Raw genomic sequence first — 14,205 nt, forward strand, 5'->3', positions numbered from 1 at the left:
CATCCGAATTTAGGTAGTTATTTGAAAAATTAGATGTTGTTGTTAATGTTAATGTTGATGTTGTTGTTTTGAAATGGTTTTTTTTAATCCGAATTTAAATATGTATTTTGTTGATTAAGATGTAATTATAATTAATTTGATCTAAATGTGTATTGATTTGTACTCTATTTGGAATTCTATGTGTAAATGTTGAAAACTTTGTTTTAAAATTTAATTTTTTGTGTATCCTAAATTTAAACAAAATCTTAATTAAAAAAGTAGTTTAAATACCCCGCGGAATACCTTTTTTTGGGCGGTATATCCCGCGAAATGCTGTTTACCACACAGTACGAGATACCCCAAACGTTCATCAAATACCACGGAATACCACAATACGAGACGAGATACCCCTAAAATTAAAAGTACGGTACGACCGCGAGATGCGAGATTTTAGTCCTTTATTTTAAGTTTTAAGTAACAATGCCAAAGTGGTGTTTCTTGCACGAAACGTGCGATGTTTGTTTTTTTAATTAGCTTTCCCATTTAGACAGAATATGCTTCTTTGTAATTCGCATACGTGCTTACACATAATACAGCAGCGACTTAACCCACAACAACATTATACATTTCCCATAAATACCAAGTAAATTTAGTCTTCTTTCAATTATCTTCAAAGAATAATAATCATGGGCAATAATCCTTCAACTACTTCTAATCCAATCAGAGCTGTCTCAAAGAGAGAGAGATCCAAATCACTCCCCATTGAAACCATCTTCAAGCTTCCCTCTCCAACGCCCTCTTGGTCACAACAACAACAACAAGGTATGATTATTATTCTCATGATAATAATAATAATGAACATATACATACCTTCTTAATATTATGAGTTTATCTATTAGGTGAAGGGTTTGGAAGCGGAACGATTGACTTGGGAGAGATAAAGGTACGACAAATATCGACGTTCAAGAGGGTTTGGGCGAGCCACGAAGGAGGACCGGGAAATTCCGGCGCGAGCTTCTTCGAGCCGGATCCGATCTCGGACGGCTTTCATATCCTCGGCTTCTATGCCCAGCCGAACAATAAGCCTCTCTTCGGCTCGGCCCTCGTCGCCGCTGCCACGTCATCATCCTCGGACGCCTTGGCCGAGCCGCTCGATTACACGCTCGTCTGGACGAGCGAGCCGATGAAGATCAAGCGCGATGGGAATGCGTTTTTCTGGCTCCCGACCCCGCCGGAAGGGTACAAAGCCGTTGGGCTCGCCGTCACCGACTCGCCGGAGAAGCCCTCACTCGGGAAGCTCCGGTGCGTCCGGGCCGACTTGACCGAGCCTTGCGAGGGCGAGCCGGGCCCTCCAGTTTGGGCGACCGAGGGCTTTTCCGTGCTCGCTCTCCGTCCGGTGGAGCGGGGGATCGGAGCCCTAGGCGTCCCCGCCGGAACCTTCACCGCCGGAGGTGGAAATACCCTCGCGTGCCTGAAGAACAACGCGAACAAGGACGGCTCTAATTCGCCGGGGACGGACGAGATCGAAACCCTAATGAAGACTTACTCTCCGGTGATCCACTTCCACCCGGACGAGAAGTTCCTTCCTTCTTCCGTTGCGTGGTACTTCGAGAACGGAGCGAGGCTTGTGAAGAGAGGCGAGGAGTCGAGCCCGGTCCGGGTCGATCCGCCGGAGGGCTCGAACCTCCCGATCGGCGGGTCCAACGACGACGAATACTGGCTCGACCTCCCCGCGGACAAGGGCGAGAAGGAAAGGGTTAAGCGGGGCGACCTAGCTAGTGCTAGGGTTTACTTGCACGCCAAGGCGATGCTGGGCGGGACCCGAACCGACCTCGCGGCGTGGATCTTCTACCCCTTCAACGGTCCAGCCAAGGCCAAGGTAAGCAGAGACGGATTTAGTTAAGGCCCAAGGCTACAACTTTTATATTTTTTTTTCGAATTTATTCTAAAAATTTACGGATTAGCCTCCTCTCTGAATTTTTTTTTTTTTTTGGATATTAACCCCTTCTAATTTTCATTTATGGTTGTCCACGAAGGTGGTGCTCAGCAACGATGTTTATATCTTTTTCTAATTTAATCCTGCAATTTACGAATTAGCTCCCCTTCTAATTTACATTTATGGATGTGCATGAACATAATCTTAAGAATTTAAGATTTAGTCCCTTCCGAACTCTTTTTTTTTTTTGCATATTAACTCCTTCTAATTTACATTTCTGGCTCCGGCTATGAAGGTGGGGCTCATCAACGTCCCTCTCGGGAGGGTCGGAGAGCACGTGGGGGATTGGGAGCACGTGACCCTGAGGATCAGCAACTTTTCCGGCGAGCTCGAGAGGATGTACTTCTCGCAGCACAGCAAGGGCGTGTGGGTCGACTCGCCGGAGATCGAGTTCGTTCCCGGGACCAACAAGCCCGTGGCTTACTCGTCCCTCAACGGTCATGCCAACTATCCAAAGCCCGGGCTAGTCCTCCAAGGAAGCGACGGGGTCGGGATCAGGAACGACGCCGCCAAAGGCAAGGCCTCACTGGACACCGGAGCGGCGTTCGAGGTCGTCGCCGGAGATTTTCCGGCGGCGGCGGCGGTGGAGCCTCCGTGGCTGAACTACATGAGGAAATGGGGGCCGAGGATTGAGTACGACACAAGGAAAGAGTTGGATGGGGTTGCGAAAGTTCTCATCGGACCTCTCAAGCAGGCGTTCAACAAAATGGTGAACGGTTTGCCCAGCGAGGTTTTCGGGGAAGACGGTCCCACCGGACCTAAGCTTAAAAGTAGTTGGAGTGGCGACGAACCCTATTGAGATTGATCTACATTCCGAGGTAAATTATCAAGGGGGTAATATGTACAGAAACAAATTCAGGGAGGATCAATTTGTAAATCTGTAATAAAAAATAATAGGAAAAAAAAAAAAGTTGAGGAACCTCCGTCTCTCTGCTTACAATTTCTCTCCAGTTAATTTTTTTTTTCTTCTCTATTATTGTTTTTATTCATCAAGGATTAAGTGATTATTTGTACAATAGTAGGAAAGATTGATGTTAGTAATAAGTTATTTAAGTGACAATCTAAGGGCAGTTGGAATGGTTGTCACATTCATATTTCTCTCAACTTGATTATTGTTTATCTCTATTTTTTCAGTTTCTTATTTTTCATTCGTAATTTATTATTAAAGAAATATTGATCATCGTACTTAATGTGTTATTTTACGAAAGTTAAGGCAGTTGGAAACTTGGAATGGTGATGAATTATCCCTATTGTCACATTATTCATAAGTTGGTTGGTGACGTGACGTGACAATTTATTCATTTCTACTAATGCATGCAAATAGATAGATGTGTGACTTTTATTTTAGAAATTCTGACCCTAATACTCACTTTCAGTATGTTTTACAAGAAAGTCTATATATGGATAATATATAGCTAGCTTATGGGTTTGCTTCAAGATATTGAATAGAAAGATATTGCTTTAAGTTGGTCGCTTCAAGTCACGTGCTTACAGATTGTATGTCTCTTTGAAATGTTTTTATTTTTCTCTCTAAGAAAAAGAAAGATATACTATATCCCTCTTATATATATTTTTTCCTCGTAGCGATAGGACATGTTTCCATGTATTTCTTTTTCTAGGTTAAACCAAAAAAGGAGATATACATGATATTGTTGTGAGTGATGATATCCGCAATTGTAATTAGGATAATACCATGCAAATTGTTTGAGTTATCATTGTTTTGCTTTTGTCCTCTATAGGTTCTGTTATTGCCTTTGCGTTTCTTTTAAGATATATAAAATGTCTTCGTGGGAAAGAGATAAGTTACGTTACACTTGGTCTTTCTTTATTCGCATTATTCACTCAATAAATTATTGGATATAATATGTACAAGTGTTCTTGTCTGATGTTCAAAGACTTCAAACAATACTTTTAAAGCGGAACTATATATGCGACAGTAGAAACGGTTTCCTTAAGAAAACCACAAAATAACTCTAATATTTAGCGATTCTTGTCATGCAAGCAAACACAAATCATAAGTTATGATAACCAAAAAAAAATATATACATATAAAACATAAAAAGAGATTAGAAACAAGAGATTTATCTTAATTCGACATACATCAAGATCACATCCAGTTCTGAAAACAAATTTATTATTAATGAGCCAAATTTCCAAGAGCCCCAGATTCAAACTTTTACGTACAATCCTTCACACTATAATTCTCTCAATACTCTCCAAGAGTGTTTGTAAGCATTAAGAGCATCTTCAAACTCCAAAAATATAGTTTTTAACACCACAAAATATAGTTCATATCACATCGTTATCTTAAACTCGGTACTCTATTTTAACACTACAAAAACTTCTCAATTATTACACAAGATTTCATATATATATTTAATTTGTATCTTTTGTATCCAACAATATTATATAAATTTTTTATAAAATAAAGACATACTACATATAACATATACTTGTTACAAAAAGAAAGTAAAGTACATTATATTAACATACAAATTAAATTTTTGTGTCTATTGATTTATGTCAAATAATTTATTTTTTAGTTTGTTTTGCTATGAAAATTATTATTGTTTTAGAGATTTGTAAGTGATTAGTCTTTAATTTCTGAGGGGTCAATTAAAATAATAGTATAATTATGATTTTATTTAAGAGAATATATAATATTATTATAGGTTCCCAAATCATTTTTTACAACTAATTTTCAAAATAATAATTAATTATATCAACAATGACAATAGCAATAGCTAACATTAAATATATATATATATATATATATATATATATATATATTTATAACTGTATTATTGATGATATTGATAAAGAGTGAATACATAAATTCGAAGCAAAGATAAACTCCTACATAACAGATGAGACTGTTCAGGGAAAGAGTACAAAGTAGTTAATAAAGATAACTAAAACTCCTGAAGGGTAAACAGTAACAAAGATGCTGAGATGCATCTGACGAGAATATTGCTCTCTCGCCCTCCTAGGAAGAGAACTAATTTTTTTGGCTGACTATATATTGGTTCGGCGTCGAAGACCATGACGTCAATGAGTCCATTCCCCAGCTTGGTGTCTTCGTGTTCCTTTCGTACTCGTACTTTCTTTGGGAACGAGCTAATTTGTCTTAGCTAGGCTGAATGTACATCATAGCCTCTCCAGTTTGAAGTCTTTTTTTTTTGTGGACATGTCGACAAGCAGCGGCACGGCCCCAAAAAGGTTGGGGGGGACTTGTGAGCTGGCGCTCCAGAATGGTAACTTTTTTTTGTCTTGGGCTTTAGAGGTTGTTTTCTGAGCAGACCCCTAGAGACCCATTAGAAACTACTCATCAGAACTTCGGTTGGGCTTTTCCAAAGTTGGCCCAATACTACGAAGAAAATGCTATTTAGTGGCATTTTTTTAATGATACTAAATACAAAAAATGGCACAAAAAGTGCTACCTATCTGAATGCTACTAAAACTTATATTTTTTTTTGTGGCGGTCAATATTTAGATGACAATTAAAATTAAACTGCCATGAAAAAAAATAACCGCCACTTAAAAGTGCATTAATGAGTTATTTTTATACAATATATATTTTTCATAATTTCTCATTTTTTTATTAACTAATAATTACCAATTTATTTATAATATTTTACTTATTTGAATTATTATTGTTTCATATTAAAACACGAACTTAGAATGTGCATAGGAATATTAAGAATATCTCTTTTTTAAGAAACGGCGCTCTTCCCATCACTCCACCCAGATGAATATTAAGAACAAGTATTTAACTTTTGTGAAATGGGCATAAATTAGAGGAGGGCTGGTCTTTATGAACATCTCGTTCACGATCTGTTTTGCCTTGTCAAATCTCACGTTGCTTAAAAAAAAGAATCAAATGCTGCTCTCTTCTCTTGACCTTCACGCAAAAATTAAAGAGGTTCGTCTTTGGCCCGCTTTTATTTGCAGAGAACATTCATCACAATATATCTTACCTCGTTCATTAAATGCTGTTTTTTCTTCCTACGTTAATGACTATGTAACCAAGAGAATGAGAATGGATTTCATTTATATGTGAGGGTAGGATTGTAGGATATATATCTCTAATGGTTAAATCAATAAAAGAAAAAAAGAGAGGGACATGAAAAGATAAATAACCAAGGGAGGGAAAAGCTGAAGGTTACGTGGGTTTTGTTAGTGGGTCACATGTCTACAATGTGAAAATTTTGAATATTTTTTAGAGAAAAAGTAGGCTATGTGAAATTTGTTTGCAATTTACAATTAATGTATATATATATATATATATATATATATATATATTCTTATTATAATTTAATAATATTAGATATTGTATTAATACGTAATAAAAAAATAACTAAATAATTTTGGTGGCGGTTCTGACGGCTTTTTTTTTTCTTAAGATTAGGAAGCGCTTCATTCATGATTGTCATTATTTCGTATCTTAGTGTTTTAATGACAATTTATATATAATTACCACTAAACATTAATAAAAGATGACGGTCTTTCAACTCACCGTCACCTTTCAAGTGCCACCAAATCTCATTTTTCTAGTAGTCCTTACACAAGAGATAACACACGATTCTTTGGAGAGGAATCACGCGTGCAGTCTTCTTGGCTTTTCTGTGCGATATCATCGCCAGAAACTGGGGCCGGCGATTGGCTGGTTTTCAATCCCATGAATTGCGGCGAGTGATTCTTTGGAGAGAGAAAGAGAGACGCGCAATCATCGTGATTTCGGCATTGGACTTCAGAATTGGAGCGATGGTTGTTGTACACGGAGATATCGGGGGGCATTGGGACGCGAAGATCTTGGCGGAGAAGAAATATGAACCAAAGAAAAAAAAAAGCTCTATGGACATTGTCAATTTATCGGACAACGATTGCATTTATTGCAATTTTTAAAAAAAAAGAATTTATTGCAATTTAAATGGTAGTTGACAGGTACGCATCAATAATTGAAATTCATGAAACTTTAGCCCGTCAGAAATGTGGATAAGCCCTTCCAAAAAAAAAAAAATTGTGGATAAGAAAGAGTTCCTATATATAGTTCCGGGCTTGGTTTAATAATAATATGCCAACGCATTTTACACAAAGCATTTGTGAAAAGATGCAACTTAGTTTGTATTTTAATAGATAGATTCACATATTTTTCATCCAAAATGTGTAGGTTAGAGCGATGTGATGAACTTCTTTGAGCTTACTTAAATAAACACATCTAACAAACGTGTGGTGAAAGGCGGAGATAGAAACAAAATTTAGAGGAGGGCAATACTAAAAAAAAAAATTAAAAATTAGTACATAACGATAAAATATTTACTTGTGAGTGAGCATATTTTCAGCAGCCCTCAGGCGTGTCTTTCCGTGCGAGCTTCCTCCATAGCAACATGCACTTGCTTGAGTTTGAGCTATTTGGTTAAATCATAGCCACGAGCTGCAAAAATATAAAAATGAAGATCGTGTGATTCGGCTAATAAAGCTAGTCATAGTAATTGGTCATCTTTCAACTCGTAACTTAGTTTTCTTCTGTCATCACAAAAAAAAAAAAAAACTATCAAGATTAAAGGGGTGAAGAGAGAGAAGCCAATTCTGGCGATTCCGCCATCGCTGTTGCTCTCGTCATGGATCGAGATCGGTTTTTTCGATAATGTTTTGTGAAAATCATCTAGTTCTAAAATCTTAACTAATTAAAATTGTTTAAATTATGCTTACATGTGGTATCAGAGTCTTGATTGATGAATTATGGATTTTCTAATTATAATTTATTTTTAATCCATTGCCTTATGTTTTGCTTTTTATTTTATTCAGTTGAATATGTGATTTATGAAATTATGCTTTCTCTGCGGTATGATGATATGTTATTTCATTAAGATCGAATTCAATAAAATTTGTCCGTAGTGTGTTTGGCTATTATTTGGATTTTCAGGCAGCACCGAATAGTGTATGGTGGTGGCTTTTAAGAATTAATGGAGTCATCGCTGACTCATTAGAAATACTGTTTGAAACCTTTCGTTGATTTCTGTGTAACACCGTCTCTGTTAAATATTGTTCATAGTGGAGTCATTCTAATATTTAATTCTTAATTTACAGAAATCCATATGGAGATGTATGTCATAATAGTCTGATTTATGTTAATGGCTATCTGTAAAGGAATCACACGATTACTGTCTTTCTTATTTAGTTTATCATGCATATATTATAAAGATCTTTTTAAAAGTTTCAAAGTTAAAGCTAGTGATTTCCTTTATGTTTTATTGTTTTATGCTTCTCTAATCTCTGTATTCGATCGGTTACGAATATTTAAGCTTTTATGAATGTTTTTTCGTCAGAATGTATATTAATTCATTGATTGATGAAATATTTTTATTTTTTATTTTTTAAGTAGTCAATCAAATCAGTGACCTATTAGGGATTAAGTCAGCAGTTTCGGTTTAAGTGAATATAACGATTTCGCTATTAAAACTCATTTACCTAAATATCCTCTTGAATATTTAATCAAAGTATTTTATTTTATGACGTTTGATTTTCCTTTTACCAAACTGTATTATGTCTCTCCATTATTTTGTTTGATATCTATACATTATGTTCAATTCGTTATTCACCAAAGCGACCGAATTAGAAAAGGTTTAGATATCAAGTTAAAATAAATTTAATTACTCATGTTGATGTGATACTTTTAAGTTAAATGACATTATGATATTTTAAAAAAAATTCATGACTAAATTGAAGTTTATGGTTATAAAATATTTTGGATCACCCAAAGGTTGATTGTTCGTTTTATAATTCATTAACATTATCGTGGTAAATTGATATCTTTGTTTAGGTATATTTAGTATATCCGAAGATTTCAAATATATTTAATTGAAGCATGTCAATTACCTATTATGTGAAAATTATTTTAGCATCAATTATGTTTATTTTATTGTATATATTGTTGTTCTGTCCAAAGGTGACTTAAATATATACCTTATGTTTATTTCACGTGTTCTTAATCTGTATTATGGATTATGTTTATTACTCAAATAATTAAAGTGTGAGTATATTATTAATTTTTTGCAGCCTCTTTTCATGTTTCTCTTCATTCGCAAGACACGTCTGTTATTAAGTTCAATGGTCTTAATTTCTCTGAAGGGACTGAACAAGTTCAGTTTCACCTTGGTGTTATGGATCTTGATTTGCACTCTTAAGTGAGGAGCCCGCTGCGCTTACTGATACTAGCAGCGCTAACTAAAGATCTTTCCACAAAACTTGGGAAAGATCTAAAAGACTGAGCATAATGTTTCTGCGAATGATTGTAGAAGACAACATCAAGTCCACATTTAAGAAAACTGAAAAGCTAAGGAATTTATGAAGTTTGTGGAAGATAGCTCTCAGTCTGACTCGGCTGATAAGTTGTGTGCTGGGGCACTAATGGGTAGGTTAACCACCATGAAGTTTGATGGTTCTCGTACCATGCATGAGCATGTTGTCGAAATGATGAATATTGCAGCAAGATTGAAGACCATGGGAACGGAAGTGAATGAAAATTTTCTCGTAACGTTCATCCTCAATTTCTTACCTCCTGAGTATGACACATTTGACGTGCATTATAACAGTCTGAAAGATAAATGGAATGTGCATGAATTACAAAGTATGCTCATTCAAGAGAAAGCGAGGCTTGAGAAACCAAGAAATCATTCTGCCAATCTCGTTGGTCATAAATGAGCTAGAAAGAAACCATGGACGACTGGAAAGGGCAAGAAAGGACTATCAAAGCTTAATGAGTCATCTGTCCAAATCCATAAGAAGGAACTAAGGAATGATGTGTTCCGGTTCTGTAAAAGGACTGGACACTGGCACAAAGACTGCCCGAAGCGTAAGGCATGGTTCGAAAGAAAGGGTAAGCCTAACTGTTTTTGTATGTTTTGAATCAAATTTGGCTGAAGTTCCTTATAATACTTGGTGGCTTGATTCTGGTTGTACCACTCATGTTTCAAATATTATGCAAGGATTTTTTACGACCTAAACCATAAGCCAAAATGAAAAATTCATCTTCATGGGAAACAGAACCAAATTTCAAGTTGAAGCCATTGAAACCTATCGTTTAATTTTAGACACTGGGCATCATTTAGACATTTTCCAAACCTTTATGTTCCTTCTGTTTCTCGCTATTTGGTTTTCATGTCTAAACTCGATAAAGCCGGGAACTTTTTTTAATTTTGGGAATGGATGTTTCAGTTTATTCAAACAAAATCTTTTCTTGGTTCTAGTATTCTTTGTGATGGTTTGTACAAACTAAAGCTTGATACCTTTTTCACTAAAACTCTGTTAACCGTGCTTCATAATGTTGGTACTAAACGTGGTTTATCTAATGAATCATCTTCTTACTTGTGGAATAAATGTTTGGGTTATACATCCAAGGAAAGAATCGAAAGGTTGATGAAGAATTGTATCCTACCTGATTTAGATTTTACCGATCTTGGAGTTTGTGTTGAGTGCATTAAGGGAAAGCACACAAAACACACACTTAAGAAAGCAGCCACAAGAAGCTAACAGCTCCTTGAAATTGTACATATCGACATTTGTGGGCCATTTGATGTTCCATCACTTGGTGGAGAAAGGTATCTCATCCATTTTATCGATGACTTTTCACGTTATGGATATTTCTATTTATTGCATGAAAAATCTCATTCGGTAGATACTCTAGAGGTGTTTGTTAATGAAGTTGAAAGACAATTAGATAGAAAGGTGAAAATTGTTAGGTCTGACAGAGGTGGTGAATACTATTGAAGATATGATGAAAGTGGACAGTGCCCTGGTCCATTTGGTAAGTTCCTAGAAAGCCGTGGCATCTGTGCTCAATACCCTATGGCAGGACACCACAATAAAATGGTGGAGCAGAAAGGCGTAGTTGTATTTTAATGGATATGGTTAGGAGTATGTTAAACAATTCTTCTTTACCGAAATCTTTGTGGATGCATGCTTTAAAGACTGTTATATATTTATTGAACAGGGTTCCCCATAAGACAGTTTCTAAGACACCTTTAATGCACCTGCAAGTTTTTGGTTGCCCAGCTGACTTAAGAATTTTTAATTCACATGAAAAGAAATTGGACTCAAGAACAATCAAAGGTTTCTTCATTGGTTATCCAGAAAAATCTAAACGGTATCGATTCTATTGTCCTAACCATAGTACAAGAATTGTCGAAACTGGAAATGCTAGGTTCATTGAAAATGGTGAAGTTAATGAGAATTTGGAACCACATAATGTAAACATTCAAGAAGTTATAGTGAAGTACATTTGCCTTTACCTTCTTCTCAAGTTGTGGTTCTTGTTCGTGTTGACCATGATAATGATTTGCAAGAACAATAAATTAACGACCAAGCATCACTGAATGATGTTGTACTTAATGAACCTATCATAAACGAACCACAAGAAGTCGCATTAAGAAGATCTGTAAGAGAACGTAGATCGCTATTTCTGATGATTACGTGGTTTATCTACAAGAGTCGGAATACGACTTAAGAATTGATAATGATCCAGTTTCGTTTTCACAAGCCATAGAAAGTGAGAGTTCTACTAAGTGGTTAGACGCCATGAAAGAAGAACTAAAATCAATGGATCACAATGAAGTTTGGGACCTTGTTGAATTGCCTAAATGTTGTAAAAGAGTCGGGTGCAAGTGGGTCTTCAAGACCAAACTCGACTCAAATGGCAATATCGAAAGACACAAGGCCAGAGTCATTGTCAAATGTCTTACTCAGAAAGATGGTGTTGAATACAAGACTTTTTCACTTGTCTCTAAAAAAGACTCTCTGATGACTGTTATGGCCATGGTAGCTCATTATGATTTAGAGCTCCATCAAATGGATTTGAAAACCACATTTCTGAATGGGAATTTAGATGCAAAAGTGTTCATGGATCAACTTGAAGATTTTGAGGTTGATGGAAATGAACATATGGTATGTAAATTGAAGAAGTCTTATATGGACTTAAACAAGCTTCCTGACAATGGTCTCTCAAGTTCAACGATACCGTCACATATTTTTTTTATTTAAAGAGAACATCGTTGATCGATGTATATATTTGAAGATTAATGGGAGTAGGTTTATAATTCTGGTTTTGTATGTTGATGACATCTTGTTTGCTACTAATGATCTTGGTTTATTACATCAAACCAAGGAGTTTCTATTTAAGAATTTTGAAATGAAAGATATGGATTAGGCATCCTATGTAATCGGAATAGAAATATCTTGTGATAGATCACAAGATTGGTTGAGACTGTCTCAGAAAACATATATTAATAAAATTCTAGAGAGAATCAAGATGGACAAATGATCTGCAATTGTTGTTCCAATTCAGAAGGGAGATCAATTTAGTCTCAATCAATATCCAAAGAATGAATTGGAACGGAAACAAACTGAAAAAATTCTATATGCATCTATTGTTGGAAGCTTGATGTTCGCACAAACTTGTACCAAACCAGACATCAGTTTTACTGTCGGAATGCTGGGCAAATATCAAAGTAATCTAGGAATAGATCATTGGAAAGCTGCAAAGAAAGTACTAAGGTATCTGCAAGGAACGAAAGATTATATGCTCACTTATAAGAAATCCGATCACCTCGAGGTGGTTGGATATTCAGATTCAGATTTTTCCGAATGCATGGATTCTAGAAAGTCCAATTTTGGCTACTTGTTCCTTTTAGCAGGAGAAGCGATTTCATGGAAGAGTGCAAATCTCTGCATCCGCTATGGAAGCTAAGTTCGTAGCATGCTTTGAGGCTACAGTTCATGGTTTATCGCTGCTGAACTTTATTTCAAGATTTGGAATTGTCGACACTATTGCCAAGCCGCTAAAAATTTACTGCAATAATTTCGCAGCTGCCTTCTTTTCTTAAAACTACAAGTATTCGAAATGTGCTAAGCATATGGAGCTGAAATACTTTGCCGTTAAAGAAGAAGTTCAGAAACAAAGGGTGTCAATCGAGCACATTAGCACAAAGCTTATGGTTGCAGATCCATTAACGAAAGGATTGCCCCCAAAGACATTTAGTGAACATGTCGAAAGAATGTGGATCCTTGGATGTCATTATTGATGTTATTTTATGTTTTATGTGATTGACACTTTGAGCTGGTTTATTTTGTTTTTGAAATGAAGTAAGAAATCTTGTTTTTATGGTTAGTATATACATGATCAATGCATTATGTGATCAAGATTCATTTTGTGTCTGACAAAAACATTAATGTCGGACCGTTATGGATACCTTATTATGTGTCATGTTAAGTGTGAAGCTAGTATTGCGATGCATTGAATGGACTATGTCGAAAAATTGACATACAACCGATATGATCCTTATTAGTTTTTATGCTTAATAGAGACCTTATGATATAACCGATATTATGATGATATTATCTTATTCAATGCGCACTTATGTTTATTATTAAACCACTAGGAATATTATGACACATGGGCCAAGTGGGAGAATGTTAGACTTATATAAGCCCATTACGTGAGATTTGATGGCCCACGTGATTATACCATATATTGGTTATTAATAAATGAGATAAATCATATTGGTTAATAAATAAAATGTAATTTCCTATTATGCACTGATGGCGGGTTATATAAAGCTAACCCTAAGAATTGGTCATATCTTAACACATAACCTAGTTTTCATCTTCCATCACAAAAAAGCTATCAAGACTAATTGGGTCAAGAGAGAGAAGCCAGTTCCGGTGATTCTGTCATCACCGTTGCTCTCGTCATGGATCGAGGTAAGTTTTTTCGATCTCTAATGTTTTGTAAAAATCATCTAATTCTAAAATCTTGGTCAATAAGATTGTTTAAATTAGAAAAATTAGTCGATCTAAGCCACATCAAACATTGCAATTGTAATCTAGCCAACGTTTCGTTTAATTTTCGAATCTAGCCAAATTTGATGACGTGTCATATTTATGTAAGATGGTATTTACTATATTAGCCTTGGTTTGGTTTAAAAAATACTAGCCCACGTTTTGAAACTTGGTTTTGTAGCCGAATTTGTTATATTCGGTTTATATTTTGAATTTTAAAAAAAATTATATACTTGGCAAAGTTGATTATTGAGCGTTTTTTTTTTCTTTAATGAACATTATAGCCGTGTAAGCAAATACAGTGTAAATGTTCGTAAATTTTTGTTAATCTCCGTTGCTTTGTTAATTTCTGTTAATTATGGTAAATTTACATATGTGCAGGTAGAGCCGATTTC

At 35.7% G+C, this 14,205-nt stretch overlaps 1 protein-coding gene across 1 annotated transcript; it reads left to right on the forward strand.

Annotated features, from left to right (window-relative positions):
- The first annotated feature begins 582 nt into the window (after nucleotides 1–582).
- On the forward strand, nucleotides 583–3,077 carry LOC149394734 (hypothetical protein At1g04090-like). The gene is made up of 3 exons (XM_089613986.1): nucleotides 583–801; nucleotides 879–1,858; nucleotides 2,211–3,077. The coding sequence occupies exons 1-3, from the start codon at nucleotides 666–668 to the stop codon at nucleotides 2,772–2,774; spliced, it is 1,680 nt and encodes a 559-aa protein (XP_089470112.1). The 5' UTR covers nucleotides 583–665; the 3' UTR covers nucleotides 2,775–3,077.
- The last annotated feature ends 11,128 nt before the right edge of the window (nucleotides 3,078–14,205 follow it).

Source organism: Urtica dioica, chromosome 5, assembly GCF_054948205.1.
Source record: "Urtica dioica subsp. dioica isolate 48M chromosome 5, U.dioica_male_clone48M_v1_H2, whole genome shotgun sequence".
NCBI classification, from domain to species: Eukaryota; Viridiplantae; Streptophyta; class Magnoliopsida; order Rosales; family Urticaceae; genus Urtica; species Urtica dioica.